The 20,355-nt window shown below is 42.6% G+C and overlaps 1 protein-coding gene across 1 annotated transcript; it reads left to right on the forward strand.

Moving 5' to 3' along the window:
* Nucleotides 1-18: 18 nt before the first annotated feature.
* Nucleotides 19-1,064, forward strand: LOC136398208 (N-formyl peptide receptor 2-like). The gene is given in 3 exon segments (XM_066372579.1): nt 19-678; nt 680-930; nt 932-1,064. Coding segments are annotated over 3 exon segments (1,044 nt in total).
* Nucleotides 1,065-20,355: the final 19,291 nt, after the last annotated feature.

Consider the following 20,355-nt stretch of genomic DNA (forward strand, 5'->3'; position numbering starts at 1 on the left):
GTTTCAGATGTGGGCAAGATGGAAACCAACTTCTCCAGCTCTCTAAATGGATCTGTTGAGATGCTCCCTGAGCCTCCCGTGTTCACTGCTCTGAATATCACCTCACTGGCCATCCAAGGGACCACCTGTGTCCTCGGCGTCCTCGGCAACGGGCTTGTGATCTGGGTGGCTGGGTTCCAGATGGCATGCACAGTGACCACCTTGTGCTACCTGAACCTGGCCCAAGCCGACCTCTCTTTTATTGCCACTCTGCCATTCCTCATGGTCTCAATGGCCGTGAACCAACAATGGCCTTTTGGCTGGTTCCTCTGCAAGTTAATTTTCATTGTGGTGGACATCAACTTGTTTGGCAGTGTCTTCTTCATTGCTTTCATTGCCCTGGACCGCTGCATTTGTGTCCTGCATCCCGTCTGGGCCCAGAACCACCGCACTGTCAGCCTGGCTACAAAGTTGATTCTTGTGCCCTGGATTCTTGCACTAGTTCTAACCTCGCAAATTATCCTGTTCATGACTTTAGTAAGGGATTCTGAAGGGAACGTGCAGTGTACTTTTGACTTTAAATCCTGGGCTAACACCACTGAAGAGAGGACAGAAATGGCCATCATCGTGCAGACGACCTGAGGGATCATCCAGTTTATCATTGGCTTCTCTGCGCCCATGTCCATCGTCGCTATCTGCTAGCTACAGGCTCGTAGCTGCCAAGATCAGTAGAAAAGATATGATTGATTCTAGCCGTCCATTAGAGGTCCTCATTGCCGTAGTGGCCTCCTTGTTTGTTTGTTGGTTCCTCTTTCAGCTGATTGCCCTTCTGGTAACGGTGTGGGTCAGAGAGATCCTGTTGGGGCATAAGCACAGAATCCTTATTCTCCCGATACTGCCGGTGAGCTCCCTGGCCTACTTCAACAGCTGCCTCAATCCGATGATCTCCGTCTTTGGGCCAAGACTTCTGCAACAGACTGATCAACGCCCTGCCTGCCAGCCTGGAGAGGGCCCTGACCGAGGACTCAGCCTCAACCAGCAACACAACAACCAAATCAGCTTCAGCTTCTATGGAGGCCGACTGACAGGCAATGCGAGGGCGCCAGGGGACGTTTTCAAGCTCTTCCTGCCCCTCCCCTGCTCCTGGTTTGAGCCTCATCTTACCTGGAGTCATACTGAGCCACTCATCAGGAACACGACTTTGGTGCCCCTGAATGGTGGGGGAAATGGACATAAAGGTATGTTAGGGTCATTTCTGGTTTGGGCACCTCAACCTAAACCTTGGTGTAAGTGGTGGGTGGAGGGAGGGGGTACAAGGGAAGAGAAGAAAAAGAGTGAAGGGGGATCGGTAAGGTCAGATGAGAGTGTATATTAGGGGGGAAACTTTGGCTTTTTGCCGTTTAGTTAAGATATTTGTGGTAGCTTTTTTGTAAGCGCTTTTTTTTTTAATCAGGCTACAGAAGGTATTTTTTCTATTCCCAGCTTACTAAGTTTTTCCCTCTTTAAATTATGAGTAGCTATTACATTGTATGACATGTATTTCTGATCATACTGAGATGGTTTTATTAAACACTGCTCACAAAAATTAGGGGATATTTTATCACTTCGTATTCATTTTTGAAATATCCCCTAATTTTTGTGAGCAGTATATTTATCCTCTTGTTTAAATGATTACAAATCATATTCATTTTTGACTGGTAAACTACTCTTGTATTCCTAGAATAAACCACACTTGGTCATGATGTATTTTTAATTAATCTCAATAGATTGGTTGGGAATTCCTGCATGTATGTTTATGTAAAGATGGGTCTGTTCTTTTACTTGCCTCTATGTCCATGTCATCAAACCTATAATGGCAGCCTAAAAAAAGCTGGGAAGTGATTCTCCTGATTCTATTCTCTGGTGTTGTATATATTTTTTCTTTTGATTTTTTTACTTATTGATTTTAGCCAGAGAGGAAGAGAGAGAAACATCAATCCATTCCTGTATGTGCCCTGACGAGGGATAAAATTGGCAACCGCTGTGCTTCGGGCCAGCGCTCTAACAGACGAAACTATCCAGCCAGGGAATGGTGTTATATCTTTTATAAATACTTAGAGAAATTCCCTAGTGAAGCCTATTGGCTCTTGGATTTTCTTTATGGGAAGGCTTTTAATAACAGGTTCTATTCCTTTAATAGTTATTAGAATCTTCAGATTTTTTTATTTATGTCCGTTTTGATAAATTGTGCCTTTCAAGAAATTTAGCCATTTCTACAAACTGTCAAATTTATTGGCATAAAACAGTATAATAACTATTTACAGTACTTGGTATGGCTTCCTTTACATAATGAGAATGCAAGCTGAGGGCAGGGATTTGGTCGGTACTGTTCTCTAATGAATCCCAATACCCCAAGTGTAAAAGAGTGCTCAACTATGATCGACACTCAGTAAGTAGCTATTGAATTAATGAATCAATGATCATAGTAGCACACAGGTGTCAAGTGAGAATCTTTTCTGTCCAAATAAAATAGTCTCTGACTCTCATATCATCAAGTGATCCATATCCAGTGAACTCTCATACCATGCCCACAATTTTTACAAAATCTCATGTGGTTTACATTTTTATGAACACCTCAGATTTTTTTTTTTTTTAGATTTTATTTATTTTTAAGAGAGGAGAGAGACAGAAAGAGAAAGAGGGGAGAGAAGTGGGAAGCATCAACTCATAGTAGTTGCTTCCTGTATGTGCCTTGACTGGGCAAGCCTGAGGTTTTGAACCAGCGACCTCATCATTCCAGGTCATCAGTTCGTCCACTGCGCTACCACAATTCAAGCAAACACCTCAGATTTTTACTTTCTATATCAAATAATGTCCTCTGGCTGTTGCCTGATGAGTGTTTTGAAATAAATAAATCCACAATATAGTACTCAAGAGTTTTTTCTTGTTTTCTGCAAATAATCACTCACAGATTGTCCTTTATCATGTAACATGTTTCCCTGACTCATGTTAAGTAGTCTTGTTATCAAAAAATCCTTCATCCTGATCAGGCAGTGGCACAGTGGATAGAGCGTTGGATTAAGACGCAGAGGACCCAGTTTCAAAACCCTGAGGTCACTGGCTTGAGCAAGGAGTCACTCGCTCTGCTGTAGCTCCCCTCCACCCCTGTCAAGGCACATATGAGAAAGCAATCAATGAACAACTAAGGTGCCACAACAAAGAATTGATGCTTCTCATCTCTCTTTGTTCCTGTCTGTCCCAATCTGTCCCTCTCTCCTTCTGTCCCTGTCACAAAAAATAAAAGAATGCTTCATCCAGGAGACTAGACTTTGGGTGGTGGTGGGGGGCACACAATGCAATATATAATACATATGATGTATTATACAATTTGTATACCTGAAACTCCTATGTTGTTAACCTGTTACCTTAATAAATTTAATTTTTTTCAAAATCCTTCACTTGTGCTGGCAGCTCATTTGATTAGAGCATCGTCCTGAAGCACAGAAGTTGCAGATTCGATCCCCAGTCAGGGCACATACAGGAGCAGATCGATGTTCCTGTCTCTCTCTCTCTCCCCCTTCCTTCCTCTCTAAAATAAACATTTTTTTAAAAATCTCTCACTCACCTACTGCTTTGCTCAATCAGCCTTTCCCTTTCCTTTATGTCACCACTAAAGTTTTTGCATTTCCAATGCAGAGCAGTGTATCCATTTCACTTACATTCTGGACTCCTAGAAATGCTTTTAATTGCCCAAGAAATATACACTCTCCAATGCCCACATAAGTAAGGTGTAGTCACAGAAAAAAAAAGGAAACAAGAAATGCAAGAAGGCAAAGCCAGCAGCCGAAAAGGATATATACACTCTGGATAAGAGAACCAGTACTTCAAAGTGGCTGATTAAGAAACCGCCTCCAGCCTGACCAGGCGGTGGCACAGTGGATAGAGCATCGGACTGGGATGAGGAAGGACCCAGGTTTGAGACCCCAAGGTTGCCAGCTTAAGCGCGGGCTCATCTGGCTTGAGCAAAGCTCACCAGCTTGGACCCAAGGTCGCTGGCTCGAGCAAGGGGTTACTCGGTCTGCTGAAGGCCCGCGGTCAAGGCACATATGAGAGAGCAATCAATGAACAACTAAGGTGTCGCAATGAAAAACTAATGATTGATGCTTCTCATCTCTCTCCATTCCTGTCTGTCTGTCCCTATCTATCCCTCTATCTGACTCTCACTCTCTCTCTCTCTCTCTCTCTCCCTGTAAAAAAAAGAAAAAAAAACCCTCCATACCTGACCATTTGGTGGTGCAGTGGATAGAGTGTCAACCTGGGATTCTGAGGACCCAGGATTGAAACTCTGAGATTGCCTGCTTGAGTGGAGGCTCACCAGCTTGAGCACAGGGTCGCTGGCTTCAGCATGGGATCATAGACATGACCCCATGGTCGCTGGCATGAGCCCAAAGGTTACTGACTTGAAGCCCAAGGTCGCTGGTTTGAGCAAGGGGTTACTGGCTCAACTGGAGCCCCTCCTCCCATTAAGACACATATGAGGAAGCAATCAATAAATAATTAAGGTGCCGCAGCTATGAGTTGATGCTTCTCATCTCTCTCCCTGTCTGTACCTGTCTCTCTTGCTCCTTTGCTTAAAAGAAGAAAAAAAAAAGAATGAAAGGAAATAAAAAGAAACCTCCTCCACTGCCAGGCAGGGAATTCTTACTATTCCTGCCCTCTGATTTTATTTCATTTCAATACAATTCCATGCTTCATTGGAAATCTCTATTGTAGATGTTTCATTCCTATTGCTCCACTGGATATTGGGAATTTGGAAGCTGAGGATTCTTTTAAGTTTATGAAATATTTACCACAAAGAAACACTTCTAGACCTGAGTCTAAAACTCCAAAATACAACTTTGGGCTGTCCCCTGGGGAAGGATAGGACAACTTTTATTTGAGGAGAAGAGTATACAGGGATGTTGAGTAGACCAAGAAGTAGGTTGTGGCAGAGACGTGAAGCTTCCTGCTCAATATTTGCCACCCTCTTACCTTACCAAACTTTGTGCAAATTTACACACCTAAAACAATTCTTTCTTTGGCCATCCTTTCAGCTAGATATAAATTCAAAGCAATAAGACACAACAGTTGTATCACATCAGTACATAAAGAGCTCTCTCATTGTTTTTAAAGCTTCCATTGTATTCCACTGATGTGATAAAATTTATTTAACCAGTCACACATTAATGAGCATTTATATTACTCTAATCATTTCTCTAGCCTTTGGCTAATATCCATTGTAAATAGTTTCTGATCTTTTGCTGTTACCAGCAATGCTACTATGCATAACTACAGACATGTTCCTTTAAATACATGTGGGCTTACCTGTGGATAAAAGACAATAAATTAAAATTAAAAGTAGTTGATTTTCTTGCATGTATTTACTGCTAGGGCTCTAGAGCCATTGCTCTATCTCTCTTAAAAAAAACTTTTCTTGGTATATACATATGTGTCGGGAGCCGATTAACAGCTGTTGCTTGACACAGTCACAGCAAAGAAGAAAAGGCTTGCTGGCTGACACAGTCACAGCAAAGAAGAAAAGGCTTGCTGGCTGACACAGCCACAGCAATGAAGAAGAGGCACAATGGCACTTTCCCCCTAATTTCTTGGATTTATTTGAATTTTTCTTTCCCCCTTTTTTTCTGGGTGTGTGTGCTATCATTTATGACACAGAGATAATAGCACCATGCTTTCCCTGCAGATTCACAGTAATTTTTCTGGAAATGAGACAGAAGGTGTAAATTCCACAGAAAAGCCTATACACCCCCTTGCCTAGGCCCATAGACATTGGAGGCTGGCTATGATATCCCCCAAAAGGGGCTAAGTCTATGGGAAAACTCCCTCCAATAAATCATATTAGGAAAAAATAGATTGTGACTTATGAATAGGTAGGAAACAGTAGCTAAACACAAAGACACTTTTCAGCCTTCACCTAATTCATTACTTTACCTCCCTAGCTTTTTTCATATAATAGAAGAATAGAAAAACTTTCCATTCCTCTTACATACCTGACCTTCAGGTAGTAGAACACTGAGAAAAATAAAGTTAGAACTTAACTAGTATATAAATATAGTAGACAAATACAATTTTACTAGACAATAGGCCATTAGGTGAGGTAGAGTTATTAATCAATACTGACCTTTTAGAAGCTTGTGCCAATATTGTTGTTGCTGCTCAAGTTACTGTATAACTGTACTTAGAATGGCTTACCACCTGATTTATAGCTTGTAGAAATGTACTAACCTGTTCCTAGAATATTTGCCTATATTGAAGCAAAAACAATTACTAATCAATGTATTCTGCATACTATGTGATTGTAACTTAGTGTATAAAAATAAAGCTATACTATCCATCGGCAGAGATGCCTAGCAGATGAGCTAAAAAGAATTTGGCTCTCTCATTCATTTCCTGCCGACGCCATCCATTCCTGTGGGACCCCTAGATCCATTCTGGGGCAAGACCCCGGCATATATGAAAACCTAGCCAGAAAAAAAAAATCAGTCCAATTGGGCCCTGGCCTGATAGCTCAGTTGGTTAGAACAGTGGTCCCCAACCTTTTTTGGGCCACGGACCAGTTTAATGTCAGAAAATATTTTCACGGACCGGCCTTTAGGGTGGGACGGATAAATGTATCACGTGACCAAGACAAACGTCAAGAGTGAGTCTTAGACGGATGTAACAGAGGGAATCTGGTCATTTTTTAAAAATAAGACATCGGGCCCTGGCCAGTTGGCTCAGTGGTAGAGCGTCGGCCTGGCGTGCAGAGGTCCCGGGTTCGATTCCCGGCCAGGGCACACAGGAGAAGCGCCCATCTGCTTCTCCACCCCTCCCCCTCTCCTTCCTCTCTGTCTCTCTCTTCCCCTCCCGCAGCCAAGGCTCCATTGGAGCAAAGATGGCCCGGGCGCTGGGGATGGCTCCTTGGCCACTGCCCCAGGCGCTAGAGTGGCTCTGGTCGCGACAGAGAGACACCCTGGAGGGGCAGAGCATCGCCCCCTGGTGGGCAGAGTGTCGCCCCCTGGCAGGTGTGCCGGGTAGATCCTGGTCAGGCGCATGCGGGAGTCTGTCTGACTGTTTCTCCCAGTTTCCAGCTTCAGAAAAATACCAAATAAATAAATAAATAAAAATAAATAAAACATCGTTCAGACTTAAATATAAATAAAATGGAAATAATGTAAGCTATTTATTCTTTCTCTGTGGACTGGTACCAAATGGCCCAGGGACCAGCACTGGTCTGTGGCCCAGGGGTTGGGGATCACTGGGTTAGAGCACAGAGATTGCCAGTTCGATCCCCAGTCAGGGCACATACAGGATCAGGTCAATGTTCTTGTCTCTCTCTCCCTTTCTCCCTTCCTCTCTCTCTAAAATCTACAAAATAAACATTAAAAATATCAACCCAATTTAAAAACTAGTTAGTTTCATTGGGTGATAGTGGTAATATGTCTATTATTTTTTAACTTATAGGGGTGGTATTAGTTAATAAAATTATATAGGTTTCTGGAGTACAAATCTATAAAACATTATCTGTATATTGTATTCATTGGCTGATAGTGGTAACATGTCTATTATTTTTAAAGATATCTATTTTGAGATAAAGTAGTATATAATAGAATTGAAACTTCTTTTTTTAATTAAATGCAATATTTTTATTTTATTTTATTTATTCATTTCAGAGAGGAGAGACAGAGATACAGAGAGAGAGAGAAGATGGGGAGGAGCAGGAAGCATCAACTCCCATATGTGCCTTGACCAGGCAAGCCTGGGGTTTCAAACTGGCGACCTCAGCATTCCAGGCCGACTCTTTATCCACTCTGCCACCACAGGCCAGGCAGAATTGAAACTTCTTTTAAAGTATTCCAGAGTAGAAGGCTAGAAAAATAAAATAAAATTGGCAAAATATTTATAATTAATGATACTCCTAATTCTTTATAGTATTTACATTGTGCATCATTGAAGTTTCATTTAAGCCTTTTTAAAATAGACTCTCCTATACCCAGCACCCCACACAGTCTCAGTAATAGGTACTCCTGTTCAGCACTATCTGTTTTTACAAGGGTTCCTTGCAGAATTCTTCATAGTAGAACTGAACTAAATAACCTAAAAGTGCCTCCACAACAGAATGAATGTTTTAGGGTATTCTCATAGTAAACTACTATTCAGCAAACAATTTTTTAAAAACGACATCTACATAGATGAATCTCAGATAGTATCACGAGAAAATAAGACAGTGGAGTATATACAGCATAACTCTATAAATTTTTAAATTAAACTCTACAGCTTAGGTATACCTACTACCTCAGTAGAACTATAAAGAGAAGTGGTGGACCGGTTACCACAATAGTCAAGACAGTGGATACAGGTGGAAGGAAAGAAGAAAAGCGATCAGGAAAAGCGTGTTGTGACTGAGGGCTTCCAGAGTGCAGACAGTGATCTTTGTCTTGACTTGCAGGGGTTCCACGGGTATTTCTTTTACAAAAATGAACTGGTGCTCATGTTTTTCCCTTTACCCCTTGAGTTTGTTATATTCCACATCTTAAAATTAATAATAATAATCATCATCATCATCATCTCACCAAACTCAACTCTTTTTCCTTAATACCAGAAGAGCTTCATAGCTTATGGACTCAAGCTGCTTGAAGTAGGGTGACCCATTCATGTAGACACGCAGCTCTAAATGCGCTTTCACTAGGACAGGGAGCTGAAAGGTCAAGGCAGCAGCCGCGGACGTTCCTAGCGTGACTGGCTTTGGTGTCTCAAGGGCTAACGAAAAGCTCATCGGAAACGGAGCTCCACGTTGTGGCTAAAACACAAAGCAAAGACATGGAGGTCGTGCCACAGCCTCTGCTCCCTGACCTTAACGGGCAGGGGGTGGGGAGGTGGAGACCTCTAGGACCACGTGCTCAGTTTCCCTGTGAGCCGCCCCAGAGGGATTTCTATGCGCCTCTGAACAGGAACCTCCTTCTTCTGAAAGTCCCCCTCATCCCAGAATGCACATTCCAGAGACCAGAGAATCTGGAGGCCTCTCCTGTCATCTCATCCCACCCAAAGAGTTACCACTGCTGCTAGATAAAGAAACTCTGTGTAAATGTTTCCTAATCCTGGGATGCTGAGGATTGGCCAGCGGTGCTTTTTCCTCACATTCCCCTCTAATGCCTCTCCCAGCTCCAAACACCACCTGGGTACCTGTTTCCCAGATGTTGATCTACAACTGATGCTGCTCCATCAGGTTTGTTGGGGACTATTTTTAAAATATAAGTTAGGTTTGTCGATGATATATCTGATACGGGGTTAATATAAAAAATATATAGGCCTTGGCCATTTGGCTCAGTGGTAGAGCGTCAGCCCGGTGTGCGGAAGTCCTGGGTTTGATTCCTGATCAGGGTACACAGAGAAGTTCCCATCTGCTTCTCCACCCTTCCCCCTCTACTTTCTCTCTGTCTCTCTCTTCCTGTCCTGCAGCCAAGGCTCCATTGGAGCAAAGTTGGCCTGGGCACTGAGGATGGCTCCATGGCCTCTGCCTCAGGCGCTAGAATGGCTCTGGTTGCAACGGAGCGATGCCCCAGATGGGCAGAGCATTGCCACCTAGTGGGCATGCCAGGTGGATCCCAGTTGGGTACATGTGGGGGTCTGTCTCTCTGCCTCCCTGCTTCACACTTCAGAAAAATACTATATATATATATATATATATATATATATATATATATATATATGAACTTTTTAAAACTCAAAACCAAAAAAATAAACAAAAATAAAACCTCACAAACAAATCAATTTAAAAAAGGGCAAAGGACCTGAATAGACACTTCTCCAAAGAGGACACGAACATGGTCAACAGACATATGAAAAGATGCTCAGAACCATTATTTGTCAGGGAAATGTAAATTAAAACCACAATTAGGTATCACCTCACACCTGCCAGAATGGCTATCATCAGTAAATCAACAAACAAGTGTTGGTAAGGGTGTGGAGAAAAGGAAACCCTTGTGCACTGTTGGTGGGGATGCAGGTTGGTGCAGAAGCTGTGGAAAACAGTATGGAGTTACCTCAAAAAATTAAAAATGGAACTGTCTTATGGCCCAGCAATTCCACTTCTGGGAATATATCCGGAGAAACCCAAAATATTCTAAAGATTATATGCATTCCTATGTTCACTGCAGCATTATTTACAATGGCCAAGACTTAGAAGCAGTCCAAGTGTCCATCAGTAGATGAGTGGATAAAAAAGCTGTGGTACATTTACATGATGGAATACTACTCGGCCACAAAAAAAGGAAATCTTACCTTTTGTGACAGCATGAATGGACCTAGCGAGTATTATGCTAAATGAAATAAGCCAGTCAGAGAAAGATAAATACCATATGATTTCACTCAGATGTGAAATCTAATGAACAAAATGAATCAACAAGCAAAACAGAGACAGACTCATACACAGAGAGCAGGCGGACAGCTGCTGGGAAGGAGGGAGGTTGGGTGAGGGCGGTGGAGGGATAGAACAGAAAAGCAAGAAAGGACAAAAAAGAAATAAACTTCACACACACAGACAATACTGGGGTGATTGCCAGAGGTGGTGGGGGAGGGTATTAGGGGATAAATGGTGATAGACTAAGACTTGACCTGGGGGGAACACACAATACGGTGTACAGACATGTGTCATAGAATTGGGCACCTGCAACCTATATAATGATGTTAACCAATGTCAACCCAATGAATTCAATAAAAACTAAAAGTAAAGTGTTTGTAAGCAAGCAAAAATTTAAAAATAATAAATATATAATATGGGTTTGGTCATGGCAGCATGAAAGGACCTGGCTGACAGTCTGGTGCAAAACACAGGAATCTGTTTCTTCACAAAGCTCCCCAGTAACCGTGATATGTAACAACATTCCCGATTATTAGATGAATAAATGTTCTCTTCAAGGGAACAGAATAAGACTATTAGATCTTGAAAACACAGATACATCTTTATAGGACACACCGAAGAACAACTAGTCTTCTTCACGTGGGCTAGTGAGGCAGCCATCGGAAGGGGAATGTGGACAGAGATTCAGTTAGCAAAATAAATCTTGCCTGGCCAGGTGGTGGCGCGGTGGATAGAGCTTTGCCCTGGGACGCTGCGGACCCAGGTTTGAAACCCCGAGGTTGCCAGCCGGAGAGCGGGCTCATCTGGCTTGGGCGCAATTTTTTAGGTATTTTGGGTGTTTTGTTTTGGCGAGAGACAGACAAACAGAGAGACAGGAAGGGAGAGAGATGAGAAGCATCAATTCTTCTTAGTTGTTCATTGATCGCTTTCTCATATGTGCCTTGACTGGGGGACTCAAACAACCTTGAGCTTCAAGCCAGCAACCTTTGGACTCAAGCCAGTAACCGTGGGGTCATGTCTATGACCCCACACTCAAGCCCATGACCCCAAGCTTAAGCTGGTGAGCCCATGCTCAAGCCAGTGACCTCTGCGTTTCAAACCTGGGTCCTCAGCATCCCAGGCCAACACTTTATCTACTGCGCCACCGCTTGGTCAGGCATGTGATTAAGCATTGAAAGTATTTTATTTTATTTTATAAGGCCTCTTCCTTTATCAAATAAGAGCTAATACAGCTATGATCATAGCTATGTGGAGAAAAATTTGATCTGTCAAATATTTAAAAAGAACACGTGGTTGACTGGCAGGCTTCTGGGGCTCTGGTGAAGTTTCTATTTATTGATCTGTGTGGGAGCACACAGGTGTTTATTTTACAAGAATGGCACAAACTTTACATTTATGTTTTATTCGCTTTTATGTACATTTGTTATCTTTCACAAAAAAAGATTACTATTATTTTTTAATCAATTAATCTCACCTCCCTTCTGCTTTACACTAAAAAAGATAGGAGGCTTCTTTAGTGTAAAGGAATCGAAAGACAGCAAAAGCTAAATAACGCTGGTGTGACCTGACCTTCACTCTGCTCACCTTCCTTTATTCACCCCAAAAGCTAATGAAAACTCAAGTCAGAACACAGACTCCCCCTAGTGGTCGCTGGCAGTTGAGAGGCAACGAAGGAAGAGGAAGGGCCTCTGGAGAACTTGCTTATTACTTCCCTGTCAGTTTCTCTGCACTGAGTTTTCCCGGCCCTTCTGAATATATAACCTTCCAAGAAATCCAGAATATGCTCATCCATCATCCAGTATGTTCCAGTAAATTCTCCTCAACCCTACTACTAGACGAAAAAAATAATGATGATAAATGTTTTGCAGTCTTGGGACACTCTGTTGTACAACTCTTTTTCCTTCATATCCCCAACCTCTCTGCTCCCCTACCTCCGAATACCATCTTGATCTCTAGTGTGACCACAGCAAGTCAGCTCGGTATGTAGTTGCGACAGACTGAGAAACTACAGTCCTGCTGGGATAGCTTGGTTAGTTGAGCATCGTCCCGAAATGCAGAGGTTACCGGTTCAGTCCCCGGTCAGGGCACATACAGGAGCAGATCAGTGTTCCTGTCTCTGTCTCCCTCTCTCCCTTTCTCTCTCTCTCTCTCTAAAATCAAAACAATAAATATAAAAAAATAAACTCCATATTCTACTATTCAACCATTAAAAAATTCATTTGCAATATGGATCAGGGCATATGCTAAGTGAAATAAATCAGAGACAAATACTGTACTGTATGACCTCACTTCTATGTGGAACCTAAAAACCAACAAGACAGCAAACTCATAGAAACATCAGATTTGTGGTTACCAGAGGGGGTGGGGGAATTTCAGGCAGGTTGTCAAAAGGTAAAAATTCCAGTTATGAGATAAAAGTACTGGGGACACAATGCACAACATGATGACTATTGCTAACACTGCTGTAAAATACATAGGAGAGTTATTAGTAGAATAAATCCTAAGAATTCTCAACACAAGAAGAATTTTTCTTTTTATTAAGTGAGAGGCAGGAAGGCAGACAGACTCCCACAAGCAACCCGACAGGGGTCTACCTGGCAAGCCCCTTTCCAAGTGATGCTCTGCCCATCTGGGGCCACTGCTCTGCTGCTCAGCAACCGAACTTTTTCTAGTACCTGAGATGAAGCCATGGAGCCATCCTCAGTATCCAGGGCCAACTTGCTCGAACCAGTTGTGGGAGGGGAAGAGACAGAGAAATAAGGGGGGGGGAGGGGTGGAGAAACAGATGGTTGCTTCTCCTGTGTGCCCTGAGAATCAAACCTGGGACTTCCACATGCCAGGCTGATGCTCTAGCACTGAGCCAAACAGCTAGGTCCAGAAGAATTTTTATTTTATTTTATCTATGATGGATGCTAAGTTATTGTGGTAATCATTTACAATATATGTGAGTCAAACCATTATACTTGTGTGCCTTAAATTTATATAGTAATGGATGTCAATTCTAACTCTAAAATGGGCAAGTGGCTATATACTGTGAAAGTTCCTCAGCTCCTAGACATTAACCCAAGAAAATCAAAAACACATTTCAACAAAAAGGTTATAAGAAGGTTCATAGGCTTTGGCCTAATAGCTCGGTTGGTTAGAGCGTCATCCAGAAGCCAGAGGTTGCCGGTTCAATCCCTGGTCAGGGCACATACAGGAACAGATTGATATTCCTGTCTCTTTCTCTCCCTCTCTCTCTCTCTTTCACCCCCTCCCTCTCTTTTTCTCTCTCAATCCCATGTCAGGGCACATACACAGATGTTCCTGTCTCTGTCTCTCTCACTAAAATCAATAAATAAAAATATTTAAAATATTTTTTAAAAAGGTTCAGGCCCTGAGTGGATATAGCATCGGACTGGGACGCAGAGGACCCAGGTTCAAAACCCCAAGGTTGCTGGCTTGAGTAAGGGGTTACTCAGTCTGCCGCAGCCTCCCGGTCAAGGCACATATGAGAAAGCAATCAATGAACAACTAAGGTGCTGCAACAAAGAGTTGATGCTTCTTATCTCTCTCCCTTCCTGTCTGTCTGCCCCTATCTGTCACTTTCACTGTCTCTCTCTTTCTCTGTCACGATAACCAAAAAATCAAGGTCCTTCCTAGTTCAGATTCCAAAGATCTGAGACAGAGTATACAGCCATAAGGGGCCAGTCTTCTTCTAAATATCAAGCAGACAGTCCTGACATGAGCAAGGTGTAGTGGAGGAACCCTTAAAGACATTCAGGAAGCTTGTGTCAACTGTTCTGTGTCAGATTTAAAGTTTATAAGTAGAATTCTCAAAATAACCAGTCAAAGCTTCTAATTCCTTATAGTTTTACTCATCTGCCTGGTTTTTATTCACTCACTGTCCTAGACCACCCTCACTGCAGATTTCTCTCTCTACAATCCATGACTCTTCTGGCTCCATCTGGGAGACCGCTGCTAATCTAGAAGCCTAACAGTCTGTATAGAGATAAACGTGGGCCCAAGAGCTTGGCCTTCAGAACCTGAAGAAGCTAAGAAGTATCTGTATCACAGGTAGCGCCTCAGCAAAGTAAATAATTTTCCTCTGGGCAGTTAGAGCAGTCCTCTATCCAGGTTCACGCAGACACAAAGATTCTATCATCTATAAATCTGAACTTCAAAGACACTAAACTGTCGGGAGCCGATCAACGACTGCTAGCTGACAAGGTCACAGCAGGAGAAGACCCACAACTGCTGGCTGACAAGGTCACAGCAGGAGAAGACTCACAACTGCTGGCTGACAAGGTCACAGCAGGAGAAGACCCACAACTGCTGGCTGACAAGGTCACAGCAGGAGAAGACCCACAACTGCTGGCTGACAAGGTCACAGCAGAAGAAGATCAAAAACTGCTGATTGACAAAGTCACAGCAGAGAAGACCAATGGCTGCTGGTTGACAAAGTCACCGCAGTGAAGACCAATGTCTGCGGGTTGACAAAGTCACCGCAAAGGAAAGGCACGATACTTCCCCCTTTTGACTTTTTGAATTAATCTGGCCTTATATCCCCCCTTTTTCCGGGTGTGTGCTATTATTTGTGGCACAGGGATAATAGTACCGTGCTTTCCCTGTAGATTCGTAGGAATTTCTTTGGAAATGAGACAGAAGGTGTAAGTTCCACAGAAAAGCCTGTAAGCCCCTTGAACTGGGCTCATAAACATAAGAGGCTGGCTATGATATCCCTCATAAAGGGTTAAGTTTGTAGAAGAATTTATTCTTATTAATCATGTTAGAAAGAATAGATTGTGACTTGTATATGGGTAGAAGGCAGTGGCTGTGCAGAGCACCTTTCATCCTTCACTTAATTCATCATTTTTCCTCCCTAGCCTTTTCATGTGATAGAGTAGAGAAACATTCCTTTCTTCTTGCTTATTTGATCTGCAGATAGTGGAACACTCTAAGAAGAATATAGTTAGAATTTAGCTAGTGTGTGAATATAGTAAATAAATAAAGTTTGACTAAACAATAGAATCTTAGGTAAGGTGTTATGGAATGGCCCGTTGCGTGGCCTGGGATGGGAACGCAGTCAGCAAGAAAAGAATGTTTTGCTAAGAGAATTGTTTTATGACTGAAGGCAGTTGCTGGGCTTTCTCAGTAAGACACTCTCATGAGATTCATATACTTTCCCAAAATTCTTTCTTCAGATAATGAGAGGTATGGGGGGGCATCCATAGAAGCAATAGCAATTAATGTCTTCTGAAATTATGTTGCTACTAAGCTATCTTGCGAGTGCACTCTATATATCTTTAAGTAAAAGTTACTCTTAATGTTATGTCAATTTCTTAATGGGCAAGCCTTTTGTTATCTTGTGAGAAAAGTTAGGACACTGCATAAACTCAAGGCCATTTGCCTGAGCAAGCTGTGGTCCTTTGCTACTCCCTAATGATTTTGTCTGTTAATCTCTCTCTGCCCCTTGACTCACAACAGTAAAGTTGAGTTATTAGTTAGTACTAATCCTTTAAAAGCTTTTACCGATGTTATCGCTATTCAAACTATTTTGTAGTTGTACTTTGAATGATTTGCCACCTGATTTGTAGTTTATAGATATAAATTAACTGTTATCTGGAAACATGTAAACATAGTGAAACAGAAGCAATGATTAATACCATGTAATTGTAACTTGGTGTGTGTGTATAAAAAAGGAGCTGTTCTAGCATTTGGGAGAGATGCCTGGCAGTAAATGCTAACTAGAGAATAAAGAGAAAGAAAAGAATTTGGCTCTCTCACTCGATTTCGCCGGCGCAGTCTCCTCCTGTGGGACCCCTGGATCCCCCCCAGGGCTGGACCCCGGCACTAAACACTTCGGAGGGCCTATAAATTCTAGCAATTAAAAAAAAAAAAGGCAATAGACTCAGGATTTACCAAGAGATATACAAGAATAATGTCCTTGCTGACTGGCACAACATTGCTGTAATTTTCCAACATTATATCCCAGTACAGGTTCTTCTGAGCAGGATCTAGGAGCTGCCACTCCTTCAAGGTGAAGTCCACAAACACATCCTTAAATAACAATGATACCTGTGACAGCAAATTCTTGTTTCAAGTGATTTTTCAATAATGTGGAAAAAAGGCATAGAACATTACAATCATTTTTGCAATGTGTTAGCTATCCAAAAGGTTTAGTAAAACTAGTTTTGCCTTACATGTTACTAAAGAAACAAAGCTCATTAAAAATATCCTGCCCTTGCCTGACCAAGCGGTGGCACAGTGGATAGAGCATCGGACTGGGATGCAGAGGACCCAGGTTCGAAACCCTGAGGTCGCCAGCTTGAGCGCGGGCTCATCTGGTTTGAGCAAAAGCCCACCAGCTTGAACCCAAGGTCGCTGGCTCGAGCAAGGGGTTACTCAGCCTGCTGAAGGCCCACAGTCAAGGCACGTTTGAGAAAGCAATCAATGAACAACTAAGGTGTTGCAACGCGCAATGAAAAACTAATGATTGATGCTTCTCATCTCTCTCCATTCCTGTCTGTCTGTCCCTGTCTATCCCTCTCTCTGACTCACTCTGTCTCTGTAAAAAATAAATAAATAAAAATTAAAAAAAAAATCCTGCCCTGCCCATGTGGCTCAATGGATAAGGTGTTGACTCAGCATGCCAGAGGTCGCAGGTTTGATACCCACTCAGGGCATGTACAAGTGATCAATGAGTGCAAACTAAAAGGGACAAAGTGGAACACCAAATTGATGCTTCTCTCCCTCTCTCTCTCTACTTCTTCCTCTCCCTCAAATCAATAGAAAAAAAAATTTTTATATCTTACCATTCAAAACTCAATGTAATTCACCACATTGACAAAATAAAGGATAAAAATTCTATCATCATAATGAACACATGAAAAGCATGTAATACAGGCACACGTCAGAACTGTGGAATGGAACTTTGTAAGTCTAGCACTAGCTGTAGTCTGAATATACAGTGTACCTGTAAAGTCATGGTGCACTTTTGACCAGTCACAGGAAAGCAACAAAAGACAATAGAAATGTGAAATCTGCACCAAGTAAAAGGAAAACCTTCCCAGTGTCTGTAGGATAATGTGGCAGTATGTGCGCATGCACAGATGATGACATAACACCGTGTATACAGCGGAGCAGACCACGGCCATGCCAGTCGAGATGTGGACAGTACAGAGATAAGTTCAGTGTGTTCTGTGGCTCGCTAAATTCGAATCCGTGACCAAAGTGCAACGTGAATATCGGCACGTTTATAACGAAGTGCCACCACATAGGAATAACATCACTCAGTGGGATAAGCAGTTGAAGGAAACCAGCAGTTTGGTAGAGAAACCCTGTTCTGGTAGGCCATCAGTCAGTGATGAGTCTGTAGAGGCTATATGGGATAGCTACCTAAGGAGCCCTAAAATATCTGTGTGTGAGCCCATATCGAACTGCACTGAATAGGTATGAAACTGGGAGAGTTTTCCTTTTATTTGGTGCAGATTTCACATTTCTATCATCTTTTGTTGCTTTCCTGTGGCCGGTCAAAAGTGCACCATGACTTTACAGACACACTGTACATTTGCTCTTGTAGGGTGTCTCTCCTCCTGACTCATGGTGTCTTATCAAACATTCAGGAACCCACCGAAGAGCCTTAGCAGACGTAGGAAACACACACATATCCTCGGCCCCACAAGAGAGCAGGGTCCTTCCATTGCACTTCAGGGAAGGCCCTCCTTATTTGATTCCAAATTCTCTCAGCTACTGAATGGCCCTGTACATCAGCATTCAAAAAATTTAAAGTAGAAAGAGCATGATAAAAGAGATTTTCACAAGTCCATGAATATATCTCCCTCTTTATAATCTTTTCTATTTGACCTTTAAGTGTGGGGTGAGCACGCTCCACAATGCCCTGACCCTGTGGATTATAGGGAATACTTGTTTTCAGTAAATTCCAAAAGTTTGACAATGTAACAAAAGCTTTTCCTACATATGCAGGAGCGTTGTTGGTTTTTATCATTTTGGGAGCCCTAAGATGGAGAAGGCACAGACAGTGAGCTATAACATGTTTAGAGGCTCACCTGTTTTGGCAGAGGCTACCATGAATCCTGAATACATATCCATGGTAACATGGACATAGGATTATACCAAAGAAAGGAGTATGAGTAACAGCCATTTGCCAAAGCTGCCCAGGGAGGGAGCCCACGAGGGTTCACTCCAAATGAGGGGACAGAAAAGTAGGACATGTTGGGCAGGTTTTAACAATCTGCCGAGCCACCTCTCGAGAAATCTTAAATTGTTCGCAATGCGGAGGCATTTTGACGATGGATGGCATGGGATTGAGCGGCCTGATCTACAATAGTAGCACCCACGATCTTCTTTTATGTAGGCTTATCAGCAATGGCATTCCCTAGTGCCAAGGCTCCAGGAAGCAGTGAGTTTGAGTATGTCCTATATAGCATGGAGCTTTATGCTGACATATAAGTCTTTGAAGATTGAGGAACTGCTGAAACAGTTTATCTGTAGTCATTCCCAGGACAGCCATTTCTTTTTTTTTTTTTTAATTTTAATTTTTTAATTTATTCATTTTTAGAGAGGAAAGAGAAAGAGGAGAGAGAACAGGGGGAGGAGCAGGAAGCATCAACTCCCATATGTGCCTTGACCAGGCAAGCCCAGGGTTTTGAACCAGCAGCCTCAGCATTCCAGGTTGATACTTTATCCACTGTGCCACCACAGGTCAGGCCCCAGGACAGCCGTTTCTATAGTGGAAACAACATAAGCATATATTTGCTTATGGTTGTTGGTATATAGATTGAAAGAAGAATGTGGTGAATGTTGAAAAGCCAGTTATAGCATGTAATTCTACTCTCTGGGCTGACTTCAGAGCGATGGTTTCAGTATGGACTGACCCATCAATCACTAAGCCTGCCGCCCCTGAGCCAGACCCATGAGTAAATACAGTGGGCACCCCAGGGATAGGTTGGATTACAATTGTTTTTGGAAAAATAAATGTAGTAGTCAAAGAGAATTGAACTAATTTGTCAGCAAGATAATGGGAATCAATCTGGCCTGTAAAATCTGCAAGTGCCACCTGCCAATCCATAGATGTTTCCCACAACCACTGTTGTTGATCTTTGGAAAAGGGAACAATTATAACCTGAAGTTCAGAACCTATGAGTTGCAGGAGACCTCGACACCCATTGACAATCACAGACTTGACAAACTCAAAACAGGGAGATAAAACCCTTAGGAGTGGTAGGTAGATGAATGCATTCAACTGGCCTCAAGGGGTCGCGAACCAGCATGACTCGTGACTTGTAATTTTGCAGGTCTCAGGTGGGAATGGTGGATTAGAAAATAAACATCAGGAAAAAGGACGAAATAGGGAGGTCTTATGGTGGCTGATGGCCTACCAAAAGTGCCTGCACCCCTAGAGGCATTATTATGTAGTGTAAAGCAAAGTCCTTTGCAAATCAAAGAGGGCTCAGATACAAAGTCACATTTCTGAGACAAACCAAGAATTCTCCCCAGTGCAGAAAACCCCCACCATGAATATCTTAACTTCACAAAACAAAGGGTAAAAAGAAAACTGCCTCCCTTCTCTCCGAGGGACATGGGGGATGGGACAGCAGAAACAATCCAGCATCACAGCTAACACAGAGGTGTGCGGAAAGGCGTGTAAATTACCTTTACCAACTTCAACAGAGGTTGTGAAGAGCTTAGCCCTCAGCATTTAGTCAGGCAAGTGAGGTGGGAAGAGGGGCAGCAAGGACCCTGTCAAATTACTGCATCCCCCACCTGTATCCCCCAAAAATCTAAACCATAAGGACCCCATCAGTTTGTAGTCTCCAAAACCAAGGATTCCCATAATAAACCCATAGGAGTATAGTTTGAAGGACAAATTAAGGAAATTGGTTCCTTAAGATTTATGTATTTTACTTGTGCTTTTTGTATAGCCTGTTCTAGGAGTTGCAGTTTGCTACCCTGCAGCTGTAAACAGCCAAGTGGAAGTTGGCTCTGTGGGGCCTCTAAAA

This window comes from Saccopteryx leptura, chromosome 3, assembly GCF_036850995.1.
Source record: "Saccopteryx leptura isolate mSacLep1 chromosome 3, mSacLep1_pri_phased_curated, whole genome shotgun sequence".
NCBI lineage: Eukaryota > Metazoa > Chordata > Mammalia > Chiroptera > Emballonuridae > Saccopteryx > Saccopteryx leptura.